At 64.2% G+C, this 20,697-nt stretch overlaps 1 protein-coding gene across 2 annotated transcripts; it reads left to right on the top strand.

Annotated features, from left to right (window-relative positions):
* The first annotated feature begins 1,400 nt into the window (after positions 1-1,400).
* On the top strand, positions 1,401-19,544 carry LOC124983337 (NADH-cytochrome b5 reductase 3). 2 transcript variants are annotated; one of them, XM_047550538.1, is made up of 9 exons: positions 1,401-1,544; positions 8,805-8,936; positions 11,133-11,205; positions 11,522-11,628; positions 12,947-13,076; positions 13,445-13,528; positions 13,679-13,764; positions 15,208-15,307; positions 18,717-19,544. In XM_047550538.1, the coding sequence occupies exons 1-9, from the start codon at positions 1,524-1,526 to the stop codon at positions 18,887-18,889; spliced, it is 906 nt and encodes a 301-aa protein (XP_047406494.1). In that variant the 5' UTR covers positions 1,401-1,523; the 3' UTR covers positions 18,890-19,544. The 2 variants fall into 2 exon arrangements, with proteins under 2 accessions (XP_047406494.1, XP_047406495.1); XM_047550539.1 differs by lacking the exon at positions 1,401-1,544 and adding an exon at positions 3,282-3,341.
* Positions 19,545-20,697: the final 1,153 nt, after the last annotated feature.

Below are 20,697 nucleotides of genomic sequence, written 5' to 3'. Positions count from 1 at the left end.
TCGCATACTGTGTGGCAGGCAACCAGGCCTGGTTTGGGAACAGGTACAGCAGTAACTTTAGTCTACAAATGTACATAACGATTTAAATGACCACGCAAGGCTGACAAACAGATGGGAGTCCATTCCAGCCCTCTTTTTGTAACATCGTTTGCTGGACTGGCATTTGTAGCCTTAACCTGAATAGCACTTAAGTCTTGTTTGTTTAGTGCCATTGGGTGCTGAGTCTTCCGAGGAAGACTTGTGTGGGAATTTGTCACAGCCTGTGAAAACGATTAAGAGAAAGTCAAGTTAGTCCCTGCCAAATTTTACAAGAAACTCCATCATCACACGTTGGCACTATTAATAAGGAAATGAAGATCTGAAGGTCCTGAGATGTGAGGAGCCTCAGGATGACCCTCTGCTGCCTTCAGACAAGACCTGTCTGTGGCCTCCAACGTGCTAAAGCCACATGCTAAAACCAATGTGACTACTTCCTTTTTTACACCAAACCTGTAATCATTAAAATTGAAATAATACTTACCGGAGCCATGCAGATTCACCTTATGTTCTATGGTAGTAGGCTCCTCCCCCCTGGCCACCCCCAGCTCCCTTTTCAAAACCAGCAGGACACTCCCTCCCTCCTGCCCCCGCAGGGCTCCCCACTCTCCCTGACCCCATCCAGTCCAGTCCCCTCACTGCCTCCCTGTGATGTCACACCACTCCATGCCCAGTCCCAGCTGTCTCAGCCTCTCTAGCCTGCTGACCCCGTGGGCCCACCTGCTCCCCACCTCGGTGCTGTGTGTCCCTCTGCCCACAAGACTTTTCCTTCTCTGCCTTGTCTGTGTCGTATAGAAGGAACACAGAGTCCACTTCGGTCAACCCCTCAGAGTACCAGGTCACATCTGGGTTTAAGACCCTTCCAGGAGAGCAAGGCAGGAGGACTCTGGGGCCCAGTACAGAGCACGTGCCCACTGTCTAGAGAGTATTTATTGAGCACCTAGTTACTATATGCTAGGCTCTTTGCTACTTCAGGCAGGCAGTGACTCCCAAGCGGCCAGGCTCCTGCCCTAAGGAGCCCACAGTCCACGCGGGAGCGGGTGCGCGTGGGGCAGACCATCTGCAGGCAGCACGCAGGGTAACTTCAGGCAAATGCCCAGTGCTATAGAGACAGGCTGTAGAGAGGGGCTGCGGCGAGGAGGGTCAGGGCAGCCCTGGTGGAGGGGACTCGTGACCTGAGCCTGAACAAGGTGCAAGGGCTGGTCCCCTGCACCTGGGCCGCGGCGGCCGGGGGACGAGGGCGGGGCCCGCTCGCGCAGCTTTGTCCTGCTGTGGCGCCATCTTGGCCCCTGAGCCGCGGGCCACCCGGCGGCCGGGCGCGGCCCTCGCGGGCGGAAGCGGGCCGCGCCCTCCCCGACTGGCCCGGCGGGCAGCCCCGCCCCCAGGTGACGTGACCCGGGCGGGGCGGGGCGGGGCGAGGCGGCTGGGGCGGCGGCCGGCGGTCCGGGCGGCGGCGGCGGCGGAGGAGCGCAGCGCGCGGCGCCACCATGGGGGCCCAGCTGAGCACGGTAGGCGGCGGGCGCGCGGCCACCGGACGCCGAGGCGGGGTCCCCGCCGCGGGAGGGAGCGGGTGGCGGCGCGGAGTGCGGGGCGCGGTGTCCGGGGCGGGAGGGCGGGCGCGGGACGCGCGCATCGCGGGGCCGGGAGGGCGCGGGCGGCGAGAGGCGTGGGTGGGCGTGCGCCGCGTGCGCGTGGGACCGGCCGGGTGCGCGCTGGCTGTGCACGCGCGACCCGGTGGGTGCGCACGCGGGCGTGTCGCCGATGGGACGGTGCGCACGTCTGACGGGCAGACCCCGTGCTCCCGAGGCGCTGGCCACCGCTCCCCACCAGAGCTGCGGGCCACCCTACTTGGAGGCGGCGCCGTTAGTCCTATTTCGCAGCTAGAGAAATGCCACCCAGATTTGGCCCGCAGCCACAACTCCACAGGATCTTGGACCTGTGGGGCAGCATTGTCCACTCATGCTGTCACTCGGAGTTGGCTCGGGGCCTCCCTTCTCCTCCCTTCCTCCAGGCCATGTCCTCTCTGATTTCTTTCTTTTGGAGCCGGTCTCCTCCTGTTTCCTAGGCTGATCTTAAACACCTGACTTCAAGTGGCCCGCCCCCCCGCCCCCAAGTAGCTGGGACTACAGGTGTGCACCTCCGTGCCCGGCTCCTCCTCTTCAGTGTCTTAAAAACAGCCGTGGAGGCACTGGGGCTGTGCCTGTGGACAGAGCTGTGCCCGTGGAGGGCAGACACCGCCCCCAGGCACACCCCCAGCCCCAGCGTGGCTCACTGAGTGTGGGAAGGCTGGCACTGAGAGGATAGGCCACCCCAGGTGCCCGCCACTTACCGGGCATCTTCCTCCTCCCTCAGGGCTCTAGGCAGAAAGCCGCTTGGCCTGGGTATTTGCTCATCAGCATGAGCCAGCCCAGGAGTTTGGGGGGCTTTTGGACCAAGGGCATCCTTCCCTGTGGGCATCAGGCCAGCCTCAGTGTAAAGTCCTCGCAGCTTCTCCAGAGGTCAGATGCCCCAGGCTCTGAGGCCCCCCACCTGCCCCTTTCCTTCCCTGCTCTGCTTTCCAGGGGCTTCTCACCTGGCCGTCTCCAGCACCTGCTGCTCTGAGCGTGTGCTGTGAGCTGGCCTGTGAGTAGCAGAGCCGTGTCTAGGAGTGGGACATCTTCACCAACCCCCGGCCTCATCTGTCCAAGGGGCGCCCAGGATTGCCCCTGCCTTGTGGTTCTGCTAGGATCCTGGCTTGGCCCCAGATGCCCACGGCATGCCGGGAGCCAGGCCTCCTGACCTGGCCACTGCAAGCATCCTCCGTGCCCTGGTGGTGGCCACTGGGGCTGGGTGCATGAGGAGTCTTATCTGGGTGGTGCAGGCACCAGGGGAGGCCTCCCGACACTGGGGGACCTAGGAGCTGGCACTAGAGTCTGCCGTCCCTCTGGAGAGAACGTTGGGGTCTGGCCTGCTGCCTGGACCCCCTGCCTTGCAGCCCCGGCTGAGTGCTCAGCAGGCCCCGACAGGCCCACACCACAGGTAGGGGGCAAAGGTGTCCCCACTCCCCTGGGCTCTGTGCCTCGTGGCCCAGCCCCCCAAGGAAGCAGAGCCCTGTCTTCCCAGTGGAGGCAGCTCACTGCCACCGGCCTCCTCCTGATTGCCTTCCCCCACAGAGCCCCCCACTACAGGACTTCCTCTGCTCCCTCCCACTTCCTTCTGCTTAGAATAGGACCTTGAGGGAGGTGGTCACTCAGATCCTGCTGGGACAGCAGGCAGGCTGGTGGCGGAAGGTAAACAAGTGGCTGACTGGCTTGTCCAAACCCCAGGTGAGGGAGCTGGCCCTCTGCCCATCCCATCCCTGGCCTGGGCCGAGTGGGTGCCAGGGTCCCAGAGTGGAATTCCTGGGGTGGGTAGCTGGGCGGGGGATCCTGTGGTGGGAGCACCCTGCTGACCCTGGTGAGGGAGCTGGGGACTCCCTGGATGTCCTGGGAATGTCCGGGACTCTAGCATGGTGGGTTTCTAGCGGTGGGTTTCCTGGTGGGGCAGAGCCTGGGAGGCAGCTGCCCCGAGGTCAGCTGGGTCCAGGTGGCTGGGTGAGGTGGGGTGTGGTGTGCGTGCCCACCTGCACAGCTGAGGAGGACCTGGGCAGGGCCGGGCCTCAGCCACCTCTGGTTTGCTTGGCTACTGCTGGTGTGGTGCCGCCGACTGGGAGGGACCGGGCCTCTTCCACTCCTGAGGGTGGGGCGGAGACCAAGGCCCACGCTCCGTGCCTCCTGGCCTGTGTCTCGTCCCGCATTGGCTCCTGCAGGGCGGGGTCTGAGACTGAGACTGAGGGAGAGTCACATCCCAAGTCCACCTCTGCCCCCTCTCTACATAAAACATTAGAAAGGGCTGGGGATGTGGCTCGGTGGTTAAGCACCCTGGGTTCAATCCCTGGTCCCCCCCTGCCCCCGCAAAAGTCCCACCTCTTCCTTTTCAGTGGCCAGAAGCGTCCCTGGGCTTAGGTCGTTGTCCTCACCTGAAATGGGATGGAGCGGCCGTAGCAGCTGCCCCTGTGGATGGCAGCCTGGGGGTGGGAGAGGCCGTGGGGCAGAGCACTGGCTGCTGGGCCCCGGAGGAGGCAGCTGAAGGAGCAGCCCAGATCGCAGGCCGCCCTGGGGCCTGTGCAGAGCAGGAGGGCACAAGACAAACAGGATGGGCTGTCCCACCCTCCCCGGAAGCGGCCTGGGCTCTTGCCCTGGTTCTGGAAACTTCCAGACAAAATAAAGAGAGATGGGGGGTGTGGTTTTCCCTTCAGTAGTTCATTCCACAGATATCTGTTGAGCGCTTCCAGCACTGAGTGCTGGGGACAGTGGTGACAAGACACTGCAGGGTTGCCTGGGAACACTGGGAGCCGGCCCAGCCTCTGAGCCCAGGGCTGGCCCTGGGGTTGGTGGAGGGTTTGTGTGAGCACTGACCGCGTCCAGGGCCCTGTGCAGGGCCCTGCCCCGAGCCCTGGCCTGGGAGTCCTCCTCAGCCCTGCGCTTGCCCAGGCCAGCCTTGTGGGCTAGGGCACCAGCAATGAGGCCCAGAGCAGTGGGGCCCAGGCTCCCGGGCCCTCCTTTGGCAGACTGGAAGGCAGGTGTTCCTGCCGCCCGCTGCTGAGGGAGGCCGGGCAGAGGTGCAGGACGTACCCCGCAGGCCAGGGAACTTGTGCTGTTAGACTTGAACAGCTGTGTGGGGGACATCAAACTCCAGCGTGCACCCGACAGCTCCACTGGCTCATGCCATTCAAGTTCAAGGCCAGCGCTCCCAACAGCGGCAACTTGCTGCAAACGTGCTTCACTCACCCGACCCCGCGCTGATTCCCCGGATTCCCCGGGCGTGGCTGCTTGCTTGACAGGGCACCGCTGGTTGGGGGGGGATCTTCAGAGCAGTCCTCGTCCCCATGGAGTTTATAGAGGGCCCGGGACTTGAAAGTCCAGCGCGGGCCTGGTTAGCCAGTGTGCAGGGTGCGGGTCTGGTGGTGAGGGAGCAGAGGTCTGGGGTTGGGCCACAGGATGGGTGCCTTGCAGGTGGGCGTTTGCGGGGAGTGAATGCTTGCTGGTTGGCAGCCAGGGCTGCGGGCAGGGGCTCAGGCCTCACCGTGGGAGGCAGGACACAAGATCTGGGCTCTGGGCGCAGAGAGGAGGCGGGTCCCCGAGGCGACTGGAAGAGGAGGGCTTTGGACCTGAGGTCTGGAGCCGAGGCCTGGCTCCCCTGCCGCCTGGCGCCTCAGTCTCTGAGAAGGCAGGAAGGCAGTGGGGAACTCGGGCAAGGTGCCTGCCTCTGGGCCGTTTCCCTGCTGCAGCTCGGTGACAGTGCGCCCACAGCCACAGACGAGGTGGGGATGACCCGGGAATGTGTGTCCCGTACTTGGGACGGTGCCGGGACGGTGCCAGCCCAGGGTCATGGGCATTGGCTCAGTGCACAGCCTTCAGAAACTCGTCTGCTTCCCCCGCCCTCCCTGGGCCTAGGAAGACGTTCCCAAGGTCCTGAGCTGGGACTTGAACCCAGGTCTCTGATTTTAAGCCCATGCTGCCAACTAGAGCCTTAACCCCAGAATGGGTGAGCCAGGGCGGGGTGCCTGGCACAGCAGACGTGTGAAATAGGTGGGTGGCGAGCCCTGCCCTGCGGCCCTGGCGTGGTGGGTATGGGCCAGGCGCCTGGGGCCCTTCCTTTGAGACCCCCGTGGTCACAGACCAGGGCCCTGTGGGCCAGACCAGCTGGGAGAGGCATTTTGTTCTGAGCCCAACCAAGGGCCTGTGACCGCAGCTTGGAGCTGCTGGGCCGGTTTTGGGGGCTGGGCCTGGTGTGGGTTCTGGGCACCTCTGCCCTCCCTCCACGGAGTGTCCACCCCAATGGTCACGGTTCTGTGAGGGGCAGGGAAGCTCCCTGTGCGGTCCACACTCTCAGGTCACAGGCCCCTCTGTGACCCCGGCCCTCGTCTCGTCCCATTGCAGGTCCTGTAGGAGGAGGCCCGGCCTTGGGCCTCACCTTCCTTCTGGACAGGACACAGAGGCCCGACCTGAGTTGTTAGAGGGTGGGGGGTCCTGGCAGGGATTCCAGGAGAAGGTCAGTAGGCTGGACCCTGAGAAGTGAGAGACCTGTGTAGATCCCCAGGGAGCAGAGAGGCCTCTGTGCAAGCAGGGAGCTTGGATCTGAGCTTCCTGGCAGCCAAGGTGAAAGGGTCATGATGAGAAGAGAACATGCAGGGTCCTTTGCTGAGAGAATGGGAGTCAGGAAAATGTGCTCGGAGGATAAGTGACCAGCTGGGGACTGGCGCTCTTGCAAGTCAGCATTCTGTGGGAACGTTGGTCTGGGTCTGTTTGAACCCGTGTATACCCACCTCTTTATTTCTTCTTTTATCTTCATCTTTTGCAGTTTTGGGGATTCAGCCCAGGGGTGCTCTATCATATCACTGAGCTATGCCCCCAGTCTTTTTTGGGGAGGAGGGGGGACAGGGTCTCAGTAAGTCACCCAGGCTGGCCTTGATCCTGCGACCGTCCTGCCTCAGCCTCCCCGGTTTCTGGGATTCCAGGCGTGTGCCACTGCCTGGCAGCCCCTGGTATTTTTCAGCTTTGAAATAATTCTGCGGTTCCACTACAGGTGTGGGAATGTTCCCCTGTGCTTCGTCTCCCCCACGTAGATCTAACGTAAGACCCTCTGTGTGTGGGTACGCCCCCGCCCCCCTGGTAGGGTATTTGGGAGTAAGTTGCTCCTTTGCCCCTGAATCCTTCGGTGCACGTCTCCTGAGAGCAAGGACATCTGCTCAACTGTGAGTGGCGACCAGCTCCGGAAAGCAGCACCGACACTCTTTTGGAACCCACCACCCTATTTCCCACTCTCCACTGTTCCCGGTGTTGTTCTTTGTGATGTTTTTTTTCCTGGCCCAGGAGCTAATCTAAAACCACAAGTGCACCTAATCATCCTGTCTCCCTCGTCGCCGTCCCCGGGACAGCCCAAGTCACCTCAGACAGCCGCTGGAAGCAGCAGACCTTGGCTCCCATGTCTTGGAGGCCAGGAGTCTGCAGTCTTGCTCTCCTCCGGCTGTTGGTGGCTGGCCTTGGCTCCTGGGCCTGCCGCTGCCTGCCTCCAGTCTGCACCTCTGTCTTCAGCGGGCTTCTCCGCGGCTCCAGCCCTTCTCCCTGATAAAGACACGTGCCGCTTGTTGGGTGGACTCGGCATCCTCAGCCTGCGTGCATCTGCAGAGCCCGTTTCCAGGTTGGGGACGGCCACGGTTGGCGCGTTGTTTCGGGGGCTCTCATTCAACCCCCCACCCCCTGCCAAAGCCTCCAGAGCTGGTCCACTTCTCTGGCCTTAGTTTTTCATGTCACTGACGTGTTTGAAGAGCAATAGCCAAGCCAGGCGCGGTGGCACTCAGCTGTGATCTCAGCTACTCAGGAGGCCGAGGCAGGAGGATCACAAGTTCAAGGCCACCCTGTTCAAGACCCTGTTTCAGAATAAAAAGGGCTGGGGACGTAGCTCAGTGCTGGAGCAGTTGGTCCCCAGTGCCAGGTAACCAGGGGAGAGTCGAGGCCAGTTTTTCTGGTCAACTCCTGTCCCTCGTGGCCGTGTGGGGGCCTTGCTGGAGTTGGGAGTGTGTGACGTGGTCTGTCCGCCGCGATGCTTGCTGGTCGGGACGGTGCCTCGAGACCATTCTAGTTTTCTTGCCGAGTCTCGCCTGTGGTCCAGCTGGGTGTGGCTGCCCAGGCTCAACTCCGGGTGACCAGGCGGTGCTTCGAAGGTGCCCGGGGGCGGGGGGGGGTCCAAGGCCTCTGGAACCCGGCCCCGGGTGGCCCTCCCTGTGGCTCCTTTCCAGGTGTCAGGCTTCTGAGCCCAGGTCCCAGATGGAGCCTGAGCGAACCGCGACAGCTGGAAGGGGCGGGGCCCGCTGTCCTCGGGAGGGTGTCCTAGCAGTGTGCTGTCCAGCCTTCCTGTTCTTCAGAAAATCCAAGCCACCTCTCAGGGTCTTAGCGAGGCCACCATGTGGGGGCAAGCAGAGCCTGGGTGGACTGCGGTCCACATCGCAGCTGCCCCTGCCAGCTCTCTCTGAGCTGTTCCCTCAGGACCGGCCCTTGGGCACTGCCTGTGTGCTGCCCAGCCTGGTGGTGGTGTCAGGTGGCTGCTGGCCTTGGTGACCTGTGTGGTAGTCCAGGGCTTTGGGGACCTTGCAGACCACCTGGTCCTGTTTGGTTCCGAGAGGGGAAGGGACTTCCCCGGGTCGCACAGCCGCTGAGCAGCAGTGCCCAGTTGAGTGCCGCAGCCGCAGGGGCAGGAGAGACCTGCGACCCTCACTGGTGGGCGGTGTCTCAACCTGCCACCTCACTGGCTTCTCGTGGGCTCTGGAGGCGAGGATCCCGGCAGCCCTAGGAAGCTGTGGTTCGCAGGCCTCGTGGGTGGGCTTGGAATCGAGTCTGTTTAGCGCGACCTGCTCCACTCGTGGGCCCGAGGAAGGGGGGAGGCCGGGGAGCCAGACTGCTTTCATGAGCTTCCCGGCAGCCAGGTGGAGAAGGCTCTGCGGCCAGGTGTGACTCGGTTTAGTCCCTGTTCCGGGACGCGGAGCTTTCCCAGGAACTTTCTCTCAGGGAGCTGAACTCGGAAGACAGGCGGTCGGTGACGGGGGTCGTGACCCTGGCTTTATAGCTTCCCTGGCGGGCAGCGGGGGTAGATGGCGGGGTGGTGGGCGAGCAGAGGCCTGGGGAGATGGACTGGTGTCTGCAGAGTTCCTTGTGGTCCCGTGTGACCTGATGGGTCCCCTGTCCTTGCAGTTGGGCCACGCGGTGCTGTCCCCGGTCTGGTTCCTCTACAGCCTGCTCATGAGGCTGTTCCAGCGCTCCTCACCTGCCATCACCCTCGAGAGCCCCGACATCAAGTACCCGCTGCGGCTCATCGACAAGGAGGTGGGTGCCGCCCCCGCCCTGGGCACCTGCTCTGGTCCCCATCGCTTCTCTGCCCATTTTACAGGTGGAGAAAGCGAGGGGATGTCTCTTGCTGAGGCCACCAGGAAGCGGCAGAGGGATTGAAACCCAGGTCTCAGACCACACTCGGCCCGTGGACGTCACCGCGGGGGCCCTCAGGACTGAGAGTGCACACCCCGTTGAGCAGAGGGGGAGCAGGGCACCCAGGCCCTGAGGCCCGCAGACCTGGGAGATCCGTCCATGTTCTGCGATGGTCGCCTCCTGCTCCTGCCCCGTTCCTTCCAGGCTCCGCCCAGCTCGGCTCCTCAAAGCCCTGGCCCTGTTCAGGGCCTCGGGAGGGCTCGGTGGGAGCTGAGTCACCAAGCTGGCCAGGCCTCCACTGCAGGGTGTCCCGTGGGGCTGACCTGGGCCCCACGGGAGGCTCGGCTGTCCCTGCAGCTGAGCACGCAGCTCTGGGACCGATGGGATCCCGAATTCATAGGAAAATCAAAAACCAGACAGAAGCAAAAAATTGTGAAATAAAAACCAAATCACCCCTTTCCGTATATTTTATGTGCTTGTGGGCACACGTATTTTTTTGTCTTACCAAAATGAAATGGTAATATATCGAAACCAGTTTTTAAAATATATTCCTCCTTGTTGGTGGTTTTCAATTCTAGAAGAGGCGAAGGGTCCCTCCGTGCTCACTGTGAAAACTGCGGGGTTGACTGTTGCTCAGCCCCAGCCCCGCCCATCGCTGCGTCCCAAGCCGGCCGTGGTGCAGGCTCCTCTTGGGACTTGAGGTCCACGTGCGCGTGGTGTGCACGGGTGCCGGTCCGTGCGCAGGAGGGTCTTTTTTGATGACCTGACTTTTCCTGGTTTTTTTTTTTTGGCTCAGCCCTACAGCTCGCGTCTCTCTTCGTGACCAACCCAGAGCTGCTTTGTCTTGAGTGACAGTCCAGCGTTTGTTATAGGGATATCACACAGAGGACCCGCCCCTCGGATTGGGCAGGCGGAGGTGTCCTGGACCCCCCCCTGCCCTCCCGCGGCGGCCGCTCTCTGGCATTGCCGCGTGGCAGGTGGCCTGCTGTTTGCTTCCCTGGGCTGAACCCTGCTGGAGGCTGTCCAGCACCTAGTTACCAGCGTCTCCCTCATTTCTGTTCCTCCAACAAAAAATGTCCCATCAGGTGGGTGTCTGCTTGACCCTGGGACCCATTGAGGACCCTGGACTCCGCTGCTGGGAGGCCTCGAAGCTCTGTTTGCTCTGAGGGCAAAGTTCCGGGGAGGCAGCTTTGAGGTCTGGGCTCAGCGGGCGGAGAGGCCACCACAGCCCACGCCAGGCGCATCTGGCCCGTCCTCCTGACGTTGCCTCTGCTCGTGCACTGCAGGGACTGGGTCTCTGTCCTCCGAAGGTCAGGAGATCTCAGACAGACCAAGAGGGCTTCTGCGATGTCCTGTCCCTTTAGCCAAGTTCGCTGTTCTCCCCCCAGTGATGATTCTCTCCACCTTGCCACGCGCAGCCGTCCTGGGCACTGAGCCGCGTGGGCAGCCAGGGCTCCGGGTCTGGTCCCAGCTCTGACTGGTTCACCCGTCACTCCCTGCCCTTGGTCGACGCTCCACTGAACTAAGGAGGACGCGGGCTGGGTCTCAGCTCCTTCCTCAGCCGGCCTGGCTCTTAGCCACCCCAGGGAGGGGACCGCCTCTGCACCCCAGCCACTGCCTCCCTGGGGCCCCACGACAGCGGCGGCCTGGCTTTGGGCTCTTGGTGGTAGCGGGCCCAGGATTCCCGGGCCGTGGGGGCCACGGCCACGCTGGCACTCGAGGGCTGGTACAGTGGCTTCCAGAGCCCTTTCTCGCAGCGGGACCTGGGCAGCTGGGTCACGAGTGGCCTGTGTCAGCTCTGCCCCAGGCCCCGGCTGGTGCTGGGGGCCAAGTCCTTCCCCTGTGGGACTTTCGGGCCGTCTGGCCTCCTCCCTTGGGACCCTCGTTCATTCTTTTCTGACACCTTGTTTTTGTGACTTGGAGGGGAGTCACTGTCCCTTCCTGGGCCAGCAAGCACAGAGGGGCTCCTGGCGTGTACCCGACTGCTCACACCTGCAGTTGTGCCCGTCTCGTGTGTCAGCGCCACTTCTCAAGGACACACGGGGTGCTGGGGAGGGGGAGGCCGGGGTCCTTCAGCAGCTCTGGGCCTCTCTGCAGATCATCAGCCATGACACCCGGCGCTTCCGCTTCGCCCTGCCGTCGCCCCAGCACATCCTGGGCCTCCCTATTGGTGAGTCTGCCCCAACCCGGCCTCGGAGCTGCGGGCAACTGGACACGAGGTTGGGAGGTGGGCACTTGGCAGTTTGGGGAGAGCAGAGGAGCCTGGGCCTTGGGGGTGAGTTTGTTAGAATGAGCAAGAGGCCCGGGGTACGGGGCAGCGGCACCGCAGGGACAGAGGCGTGGAGGCAGCAAGCTGAGCAGGCTGGGGTGCCCTGAGGCGGTGTGGGCCGTGGAGCAGCGGCCGAGTGGGGCGTGCGTGCAGGCGGGTGTGTGGCCAGTCGCTGGCCCTGACCGTCCCTGGCCCCGGGACCCTCCCCACCCTGCAGGTCAGCACATCTACCTCTCCACTCGCATCGACGGGAACCTGGTCATTCGGCCTTACACACCCGTGTCCAGTGACGACGACAAGGGCTTTGTGGACCTGGTGGTCAAGGTGAGGCCCCCGGCATGGCCTCAAGGGGCAGTGTAGCGTGGCCACGCCCTGGTCCCCACTGCCTGGTCTCTGGAGGCCCAGTCTTCCTTGCCTCTGTTTGAGTAAATGCTAGATTGTGGTTCACAGTGGAGCCTCAGGAGGGTCTGGGCAGAGGGCGGGCCAGGGCCAGGCTGGCACCCCACACAAGGACCGGAGAAGAGCCAGGAAGGCTGACCCGTGGGAGGCCCCGGCCGAGGCCCTTCCCTCTCCAGTGCTGGAGAAGCCCAGGGCCTCTGTGGCCCACGGGTTCAGTGGGGAGCCTGTGAGGCGGGGCCTGTGGGGTTGTCTAGGGAGCTGGGCCGAGGGGCCTTCGGGGGTCTGTCCCGGGAGGGAAGCGGATACACACCCTGTCAGAAGCAGCAGACCAGAGACGGGGCGCCCAGCAGGGGTCCTAAAAAACACGATGCTGCCCGGCTCGGTGGCACATGCCTGTAATCCCAGCAGCTCAGGAGGCTGAGGCAGGAGGATCGTGAGTTCAAGGCCAGCCTCAGCAAGTTAGTGAACTTAGGGAGACCCTGTCTCAAAATTTTAAATAAAAAGGGCTGGGATGTAGCTCAGTGGTTAAATGCCCCTGGGTTCAATCCCTGGTACCAAATTAAAAAGAAAGAAAACAAAAACACACTGAGTAGAAAGAGAGACTAGCAACCAAGAGCGGGTCACGCTTTTACAAAAGTCAGAAACCCAGCTGAGGTGGCGACCCCCATTCCCTGACCACACATCCAGAGGTGAGGACCAGCCCAGGCTGCAGGCCGTGGGGTGCTGGAGACTCCCAGTCAAGACCCAGACTCCCATGGCCTCCCTGCCCGGCACCTCCGGGGCCCCCTGAGCCCTGTCATGTGCCCCCCTTTCTCCTGAGCCTTGCCCGGCAGGGAGCGCTGCTGCTCTGGTCTCCCCACGGCTCCCGGGGTACATCTCAGTCCAGTTATTCCTGTTTCCCGAGGTGGTGATCCCAAGGGCTCCGGAAGGATGTTTTTATGGCTGGACAAGATGGGAAGGCTGGGGCCTCCACCAGGAGGACTGGCTGAGCCGGCTCCCTGGGGCCTCTGCTGGGTGGGCAGCCAGAATCCGGGCGGGAGGTGTGGGCCAGCAGCACGGCCTTCCAGCCGGGGCACCAGGCGGGCGCCCTGCTCTCCGGGGACGTGTGGAGGGCAGGCTCCCGGGGGACGGGCGTGGGGGAGGGAGCGGCCTGGGAGAACCCCAGAAGAGGCACCTGCTTCCCAGTGGGCGAGCTCTGCCCCGAGGCCCCAAGGCCGGGGACCGAGCTGCGCACGTCCTGCAGGTCTACTTCAAGGACACCCATCCCAAGTTCCCCGCTGGAGGGAAGATGTCCCAGTACTTGGAAAACATGCAGATTGGAGACACCATCGAGTTCCGGGGCCCCAACGGGCTGCTGGTCTACCAGGGCAAAGGTGATCGGCTGGCTCCCTGGGCGGAGTGGCCGGGGAGAGTCTGCACGCTGGGTGGGTGAGTGGTTGGCCGGCTGCCCTCGGGGCCAGATCCGCCCTGCAGACCCCCGTGTCTGGGTTACTCAGTGCCCCAAACAAGCCAGCGCAGGCCCAGCTGGACAGCCTCCCGGGACCAGCCTCTGCGCCCTCTGCAGACTCCTTTGGGTCCTCTCCGGCATTAGAGGGGGCCCTGGATCGCCCCTTCCCATCCCGCCACCCTCCTCGGCTTGGGCTGAGCCGCGGCTGCCCCACCCTGGCCTTGCGCTGGGCAGCTGCTGCGGCGTGGTCGGCCCCTGGCCCCTGAGCGCTGCCTCGCCCTCGTCTTCCCACAGGCAAGTTCGCCATCCGTCCTGACAAGAAATCCAGCCCCGTCGTCAAGACGGTGAAGTCCGTGGGCATGATTGCAGGAGGGACAGGTACGGAGGTGCCGAGGGCTGAGGTCCGGGCGCGGGCGGAGGCCGTGGTGAGCTGCCTGAGGTTGGGCCCGGCGTGGCTCCCGGCTGGGATGCTGGGCACTGCGCAGGTGCGTGTGGCGCTTGCTCAGCGCACGGGCTGCTCCTTCACAGGCATCACCCCGATGCTGCAGGTGATCCGTGCCATCATGAAGGACCCGGATGACCACACCGTCTGCTACCTGCTCTTTGCCAACCAGGTCAGTGGACGTTCCCCAGAATGCAGGCTTGGCTTCCGCTGACCGGCCAGCCTGGCCAGGCTGCCCAGCGGTCCCCCACAGCTCGAGGTGGGACGACTGGAACGTGCGGGGTCCCTGTGCAGCAGACAGGTCAGGTGCCTCTCCTCGTGGGGCCCGCGGGAGAGAGACGCCCCCTTGCAACTCGGGGACACAGTGGACGGCCCCTGCCACCTGAGGCCCATTGCCTGAGAGCACGGAGGGGCTGGACCCGCAGGGCCAGCGTGGGCTGGTCCACTGTTAGCAAGGTGCCCACCCCCGTGGCACTCAGGAAGTGTGGTCCTCTTTCCGCCCTCTGCCCCGTGTCCATCGGTGTCCTGGGCAGTCTTTTTTTTTTTTTTTTTTTTTTTTTTTTCCTGGTACTGGGGACTGAACTCAGGGGACTCACCACTGAGCCACACCCCCAGCCCTTTCCGTATTTTATTTAGAGACAGGGTCTCACTGAGTCGCTTAGGGCCTCGCTGTTGCTGAGGCTGGCTTTGAACTCTCGATCCTCCTGCCTCAGCCTCCTGAGCTGCCGGGATGACAGGCGTGGCCACTGCTCCCAGTTCTGGTCAGTCCTCTGGCTGGAGTGCTCAGGTCCCATGGGTCATGCACCTGGAAGTCAAAGTCACCTTTTCTGGGTGGCCTGGCCGGGCAGTGTCCACCGTCACCCGTCACTGACGATCTTCCCTCTGGCTGGCAGTGCTATGGAGAGGAGGGCGCCCTCTTGCTCAGGGTCCCCTGAGGTCATGACACTGCACACTGACCGGAGGAGCCCTGTCTGAATGACCGCTGACACACTGGGCACCGGCTGTGGTCAGAAAGGGACAGGGGCTCCGTTAGCTGGAGGATCTCAGAGGAGATTCCCGATACCCCAGGGGAGTCCGGGGCTTCCTGGAGGGGCCGACACTGGACGGAATCCTGTAGGCCTGTCAGCTGGGGGCTGCTGCAGACGGGCTGGGCCAGGCGAGCGAGGGCGTCCGTGTTCCTGGCCTGGGCGTAGGCCGGCCTGAGCCGCCTGAGCCGCGGAGCTTGCCTGAAGGGCAGAGGGCAGCGACCCTCCTCCCAGGGACTGTCCCCGGGTGCTCTCCTAGCCCGGGATCCTGTCTCCGGCTCTTTCCAGTCCTACTGAGCTTCCCTGTCTTCGGTTTTGGTGGACAAGACTGGACGTTGAAAAGCGGCCAGCTCTGTGTAGCGACCCTCTTGGTGGCCAGCTCTGAGGGCAGCTCTGGCAGGCAGCTGGAGGGCTCCTTAGGTGGCAGCTGGACAGGGCGAGGTGTCTAGATTCCGGTGACTGTGCACATTGCCCTCCTGGAAGCCTCGCCCAGCGTGGGGGAGAGGGCCTCGGGTGGATGCGCCCGTTGAGCATCTCCGAGGACAGTCCCTGTCCCCACCCCCTGACCAGGTGGCCCTGTCCCCTTATAGACCGAGAAGGACATCCTGCTGCGGCCCGAGCTGGAGGAACTGAGGAATGAACATTCTGCCCGCTTCAAGCTCTGGTACACGGTGGACAAAGCGCCTGAAGGTGAGAGCGGGAAGCCCTGCCGTGGTGCCTTCTGTGCACACGGTCCATTCGCTGCCCACCGTGCCCTGTGAGAGGGCGGTGGGCGACCCCTGCTCAGAGATGAGGAACGAGGGCTCAGAGAGGGCGAGTAGGTGCCCCATGTCACACAGCAGAGCCGGGGCCGGAACCGAGCTGCAGCTGTCGGCTCCGGCCCTTCCCAGCCCCTCCGCTGCCCCTCTGGACGAAGGAGGGCTGCTCTCGGGGCAGTGCCAGGGCAGAGTGGTGGCTTCTGTGCCGTCTGTACTCCTGACGCCCCAGACACCCTTTCCCTCCCGTCGCCACCTGGGAGCAGGCCTGGCTGATGTCACCACCTCCGTTCCGCCCGCCCAGCGGGCAGGCTGTGGCCCACGCAGGTGGCAGGGAATGAGGGCTACCCCACAGCGTGCCCTCTGGGAATCCAACAGGCCTTCACGTCACTGCTGTGGGTAAAAATGCGGGTACGAGAAACATCTCACTTCTTTGCTCTAAGAAAAGCAGCCGCTGCAGCTTCCTTGTGGGTAATTCTAGCGGTGTGGCTCCAGGTTAGGGAGACGCTAGGGAGCGGTGGGGACTGTGGCAACTGAGTGTCCATGCCCCGGACAAGTGGCCGCAGGAAGGACTGGGCTGTGTGGGCACCGTGTGAGCGTCAGCTCCTGGATTGTGCGCACCCGCCTCCTGCCCTGAGCAGGGCCGCTGTCCCCGCAGACTCTTCCACAGCATGGGGTGCACAGTACCTGCTGTGGGGAGGCTGTGTCCTCCCCACCGTCTGCCTCCCTGGAAATGAGTAGCGGGCTCTGGAGGCTGGCGCCCTGCTGGACCCATCAAATTGGGTTCTAGGCTTTACAGGCTGAGCCAGGCCTGAGCCTGGCGTATTCCGGGACTTGGCAGCTGTGTCCCCAGGCCTCTGGCTGGACTGGTGTCCAGAGCCAGCCTGGCCACGCCCTCCACCCAGTTGTTGGTGAGCCCGCAGGGCCACTGGGCGTGGGAGTGGGAGCTGCTCTCTTTCCTCTAGTAACAAAAGGGACGTTTACCTGTACCCGGCTGTCAATCAGACAGGCAGGGGAGTTGGGGGCAGCAGCCGTGGCCCCTCCAGTGTGAGTGACCGATGGCCCTGCTTCGGCCCCGGGAAGTCCTCCAGCCGGCCAGTGCTGACCCCTGCGGGTGGCATGTGGCAACGCAGACACTTCCTGGGGCGTTTTCTCAACAGGGCTGGTTACCAGGGGCAGTGGGCAGCTCCTGGTCAACAGGGGGTGGTGTTGGTGGAGGCTGGACTTGGAGATGTCAGTGGAGAAGTGGTGACAGGCCCCGGCCAGGGGAGGCCACTGAGACCTCTGCAGGCCAGACGGGCTTCCAGGCCCTCAGGGTTCACATCTGGCCAGCGGGCTTCTCCCCGGCAGCCGCTCAAAAGTCCTTTCAAGGCTGCTGTCCAGACTCGAAAACGCTCCTGCCTGCTCTGGCAGGGGTGGAGGAAGCGGTGAGTCACGGCAGTGCCCAGTGCCGTGCGGAGGGAAATCGGGGGGAAAAACAGGGCGGGCCGCCCCACGGAGTCAGGAACGAGTCTGTGCAAACAGGCCGCCGGCATTTGGAGCTTCCCAGCAGCCAGGGTGAAAGGGAAGCGTGGCCAGTTACTCAGCTCGTGGGATCCAGGAGAAAAAGAGGACCCTGTCGGTCAGGGCAGTACACTTCCCGGTCCAAGGTTGACCAGGACCGTCTTGGTCCCTCTTGTGCCCAGGAACCCCAGTGAGTGTCACGTGGGGTGCGGGGCCCGCGAGCGAGGCAGGTGCCTCCGTCACCGTGTCTCTTGCGTCCAGGGCTTTGAGGAGGTTCTCTGGGATCGCAAAGAGCAGAGGCAGGCGCGAGGCAGGCCTGGGTGCTCAGGCTGGGGGCAGTCGGGGCGGGAAGCCACCGTGCCCTGGACCACTCCAGCGGGCGCACCGAAGGCAGTGACCCAGCGTCGGTGACCCAGCATCTCCGTCTCTTCTGCCACTTCCGGGTGCTGCGCCTGCAGCCCTGCTGCTGCCTCTCTGGCCGTCCCCGTCCCCGTCCCCCTCCAGAGCCACGCTGGGGATCTGCCTGGGTGGCCATCCTGCCAGTTGAACTCAGGGGCTGGCGTGGGGGAGGCTGGCACAGCGGGATCGGGAGTGGCGGGCGGCTCCCCAGGAGAGGAAGCTCGCGGCAGGCGGGGCACCCCCTGGGCTGAGGGTCCCAACTCGTGTTTGTCCCACTGGAAAAAAATCTCGAAAAACGGGGACTTTGGGACTAGGTTCTGGGCCGGGTGCAGCTTGGTAGTAGAGCCCTGGTAGAGCCCTACGCGCTCACGGCCCTGGGTTTCCTGCCACCAAGACAGGGACAAGGAAGGCCTGGGCGTCCCCCTCCTGCTGTTGAGTAGCAGGGAGCCCCAGGGACGGGCGGGATGGGACTGGGAGTCCATGTGAGGAGGCCGGGGCTCAGAGGCCGGGACTCGCTGGGCTCCTGGCCTTCCCCCATCACACCCCTGCCAGCCCACACGCCTCGTCCCTGCCGACACTGTGCCTGCAGGCTGGGGGCCGCTTCTGTGTGGCCCCTGCTGACAGGTAGTCCCTGGGGCACCGGCCCTCCCAGCCTTGGCCTCGGGATGTTGGCTCCTCGCTCCCGGTTGTCAGTTTCTTCAAGGGACCAAAAGGCGGCTCCAGATCCCAGGGGAAGCTTGGAGACACAGTGTCCTGGGGATCTGTGGGCTAGGGTGGCGGCCAGGACCGGAGGGGGCAGCCAGGGCCTCCAGCGCCCCACGCCTGGGGCCAGCCTGCCCCTGGCCTTGCTCCAGAGCGTAGCCCTCCTTCAGTGGACAGCCTCCTTCAGGTCCTGCTTTATTGAGTAGCTACTACATGCCAGGCACCAGGAACGCAGCTGTGACAAGACCTCGCTCCTGGGGGGCCACTTCCCATGGGGGGCAGCCAGGCCAGAACCTGTGGGAGGACAGGGGACGACACCCTGTCCGGCACAGGGCTGGGCGCATCTGGGGACCTCTGGACCCGCAGCTCCTGGCTCAGCGGTGTCCCTGCCTCCTTGCGTGACCTTGAACAATGGTCCTCTGGGTTCAGTTTCCACATCTGTAAAATGGAACCAGGTCGTCCTGCCGGGCCAGCCTAGAGGGTGGTTCTGAGGGCCACGTGGGAGGCCAGGTGGAGGCAAAAGGCTTTGCAAACTGTAAAGTGCAGTGGGAGGAGTCATGAAGGGCTCCTGTGCTGCTCTTGGGTTGCAGGGTCCAAAGCCACAGGTGTGGGTTGGGGACGGGGCCGGGGCAGGGCCCGCTGGGTCACCCTCTGTGTCCTGTGCTTGCTGGGAGGGGTGGGGGGGCAGGTGGGCAGTCCAAGCCGCCGGTCACCTGGTCTCTCCCCTGGTCTCCCCGCAGGCTGGGACTACAGCCAGGGCTTCGTGAACGAGGAGATGATCCGGGACCACCTCCCGCCCCCCGGGGAGGAGCCGCTGGTGCTGATGTGTGGCCCCCCGCCCATGATCCAGTACGCCTGCCTGCCCAACCTGGAGCGCGTGGGCCACCCGCAGGAGCGCTGCTTCGCCTTCTGAGGGCCCCGGCCGTCCACGCCCCCGCCGCCCTCAGCTCCCGCCGCCTGCCCGCCCGCCCGCCCGCTGCGCTGGGCACTGGGTTCAGCCTGGCCTGCCCGCGCCCTGGCGCTCACCGGCCCGGGGCCCTTTGGGAGCAGGGTTCTCTCAGGCGGGCCGCCGCTGGCCGCGGCGGGGACAGCTTGCCGTCTGGCATTAGCTGGCTGTTACCAGAGGTGCCGCCTGCCCTGTCCTTGCCGCCCCTGGTGCCCCCACAGCACCGCCACGGGCCAGGGTGGTGGTGGCCCACGGTCCACGGAGGCGCAGAGGAGAGGGCAGCCCAGCCGCTGTCCTGGGGCCTGGCCTGCCCCCCACCGCCTGCCTGAGGGACCCTGCTCGGCGTCTGGCAGAGGGGCGGCCGGGTGAGAGGCTGCGCCCCAGCAGGGAGCCCTGGCCTCCCAGCAGCCCAGACCCCGGTGGCCTTGGGTGGCCCTGGCCGTCAGCCTGGCAGGGGCAGCAGGCCTGGGTGGGGCCGCCTGCCCCCCGTCCCCCCCCCGCCCCTCCTGCCTCCCCTCACCCCGCAGGCTCCGTGCCAGGCGTGGCCCTCGGGCACCGGCAGCCGCCTCTGCTTCCCGGAGTCGTTTATCAGCATTGAAGTAAACCTGGCGGACGCCTCTGCTGCCCGCCTGCCGGCCTCTTTCTGTGGGAGTTACGGGCAGCGGCCGGCTGGGCCTGGCCTGGCTGCGGCGTCCCTCGGCGTCCCCTAGCTTTGCCCCATAACAACACCCGTGATGGTGACGAGTGTGCGGGCTCCTCTTGCTGGACAGCTGGACTCCGTGGTGTCCCCAGCACTGCGCCCAGCCCATCCCCGCTCACCTTGGGGTGGCTTCTCCTGGGACAGGCTCCTGGGAGAGGGTCCAGGCCAGGGTGGACCCTGGGGCCCCTTCAGATCCTCCCGGCCAGCCTGGTCCGACCACCTTGCCGGTTGGAGGGTTGCTGGGCCCGTCTGGACCCCCCCGGCCCTGCGGTGTGACCGTTCACCTCCCGACAGCCCCGAGGGAAGCCTGGGGTGGACGGTCACTGGGCCACTTTCCCTGGCGAGGCAGGCTCCCGCCGCGAATGGCTTTGGGCTGGAGGCGGGACAGGAAGCCAAAGCCCCGGCCTGACTCCAGGCGAGGGAGAGCCCACCCCTCCCTCCTCCACACCAGGCGCCAGGTGCAGGGCCAGCCGGGGCCCCTCCCGTCACTGCTCCACCGCACTGGGGTTCACTGGGAAAGACACCGCACACCAGTAGAACACGTCACTGGCAGGATGGTGACAGTGGCAGCAGATAGGTCAAGGCCCGGGGGGCTTCTTAGAGAACACCTCCCAAGGTGCACATGAGCTCCCCACGGAAGGGAAGGAGCTGGCTGTTGAGGCAGGTGTTCCACAGTGGTAACAGCAAGTGCAAGGGTCCTGGGGCAGACACCTACTGGATGGCTCAAGAAGTGGTAAAGGCCAGGGAGGCTGGGAGTGGGTCAGGGAGGGCAGGGAGTTCACAGGAAGGAATCCCTGACTTAAGCCAGTGGAGGAGGTGTAAGCCCTTCATCCTGTCCCTGGTCCTCTGCCACATACAGGAGCAAGGCCAGGACTCTGCCTAGGTATCCCAGGCTCCCATGGCCTGTCCCCATACTGTGCAGGGACCATGTGGAGCACTTGGCACTAGGTGTCATTCTGGTCCTGTCTGAGGATGAGAAAACAGGGCTTGCCTGAGCCCATGAGAGTCCCTACCTTCTCTCCTGGCCTCGGTTTCCCCATCCATAAAAGGGTGGGGGGCTGGGGCTGACGGGGGC

This window comes from Sciurus carolinensis, chromosome 4, assembly GCF_902686445.1.
Source record: "Sciurus carolinensis chromosome 4, mSciCar1.2, whole genome shotgun sequence".
Classification (NCBI taxonomy): domain Eukaryota; kingdom Metazoa; phylum Chordata; class Mammalia; order Rodentia; family Sciuridae; genus Sciurus; species Sciurus carolinensis.
Note: the sequence above shows the minus strand (reverse complement) of the source record. Positions and strands in the feature narration are given on the sequence as shown.

Coding starts and splice junctions, on each gene's coding strand:
- LOC124983337 (XM_047550538.1), top strand. CDS start 1,524: ATGGGGGCCCAGCTGAGCACG. Junction 8,937..11,132: donor TGCGGCTCATCGACAAGGAG/GTGGGTGCCGCC, acceptor GCCTCTCTGCAG/ATCATCAGCCATGACACCCG. Junction 11,629..12,946: donor TTGTGGACCTGGTGGTCAAG/GTGAGGCCCCCG, acceptor CACGTCCTGCAG/GTCTACTTCAAGGACACCCA.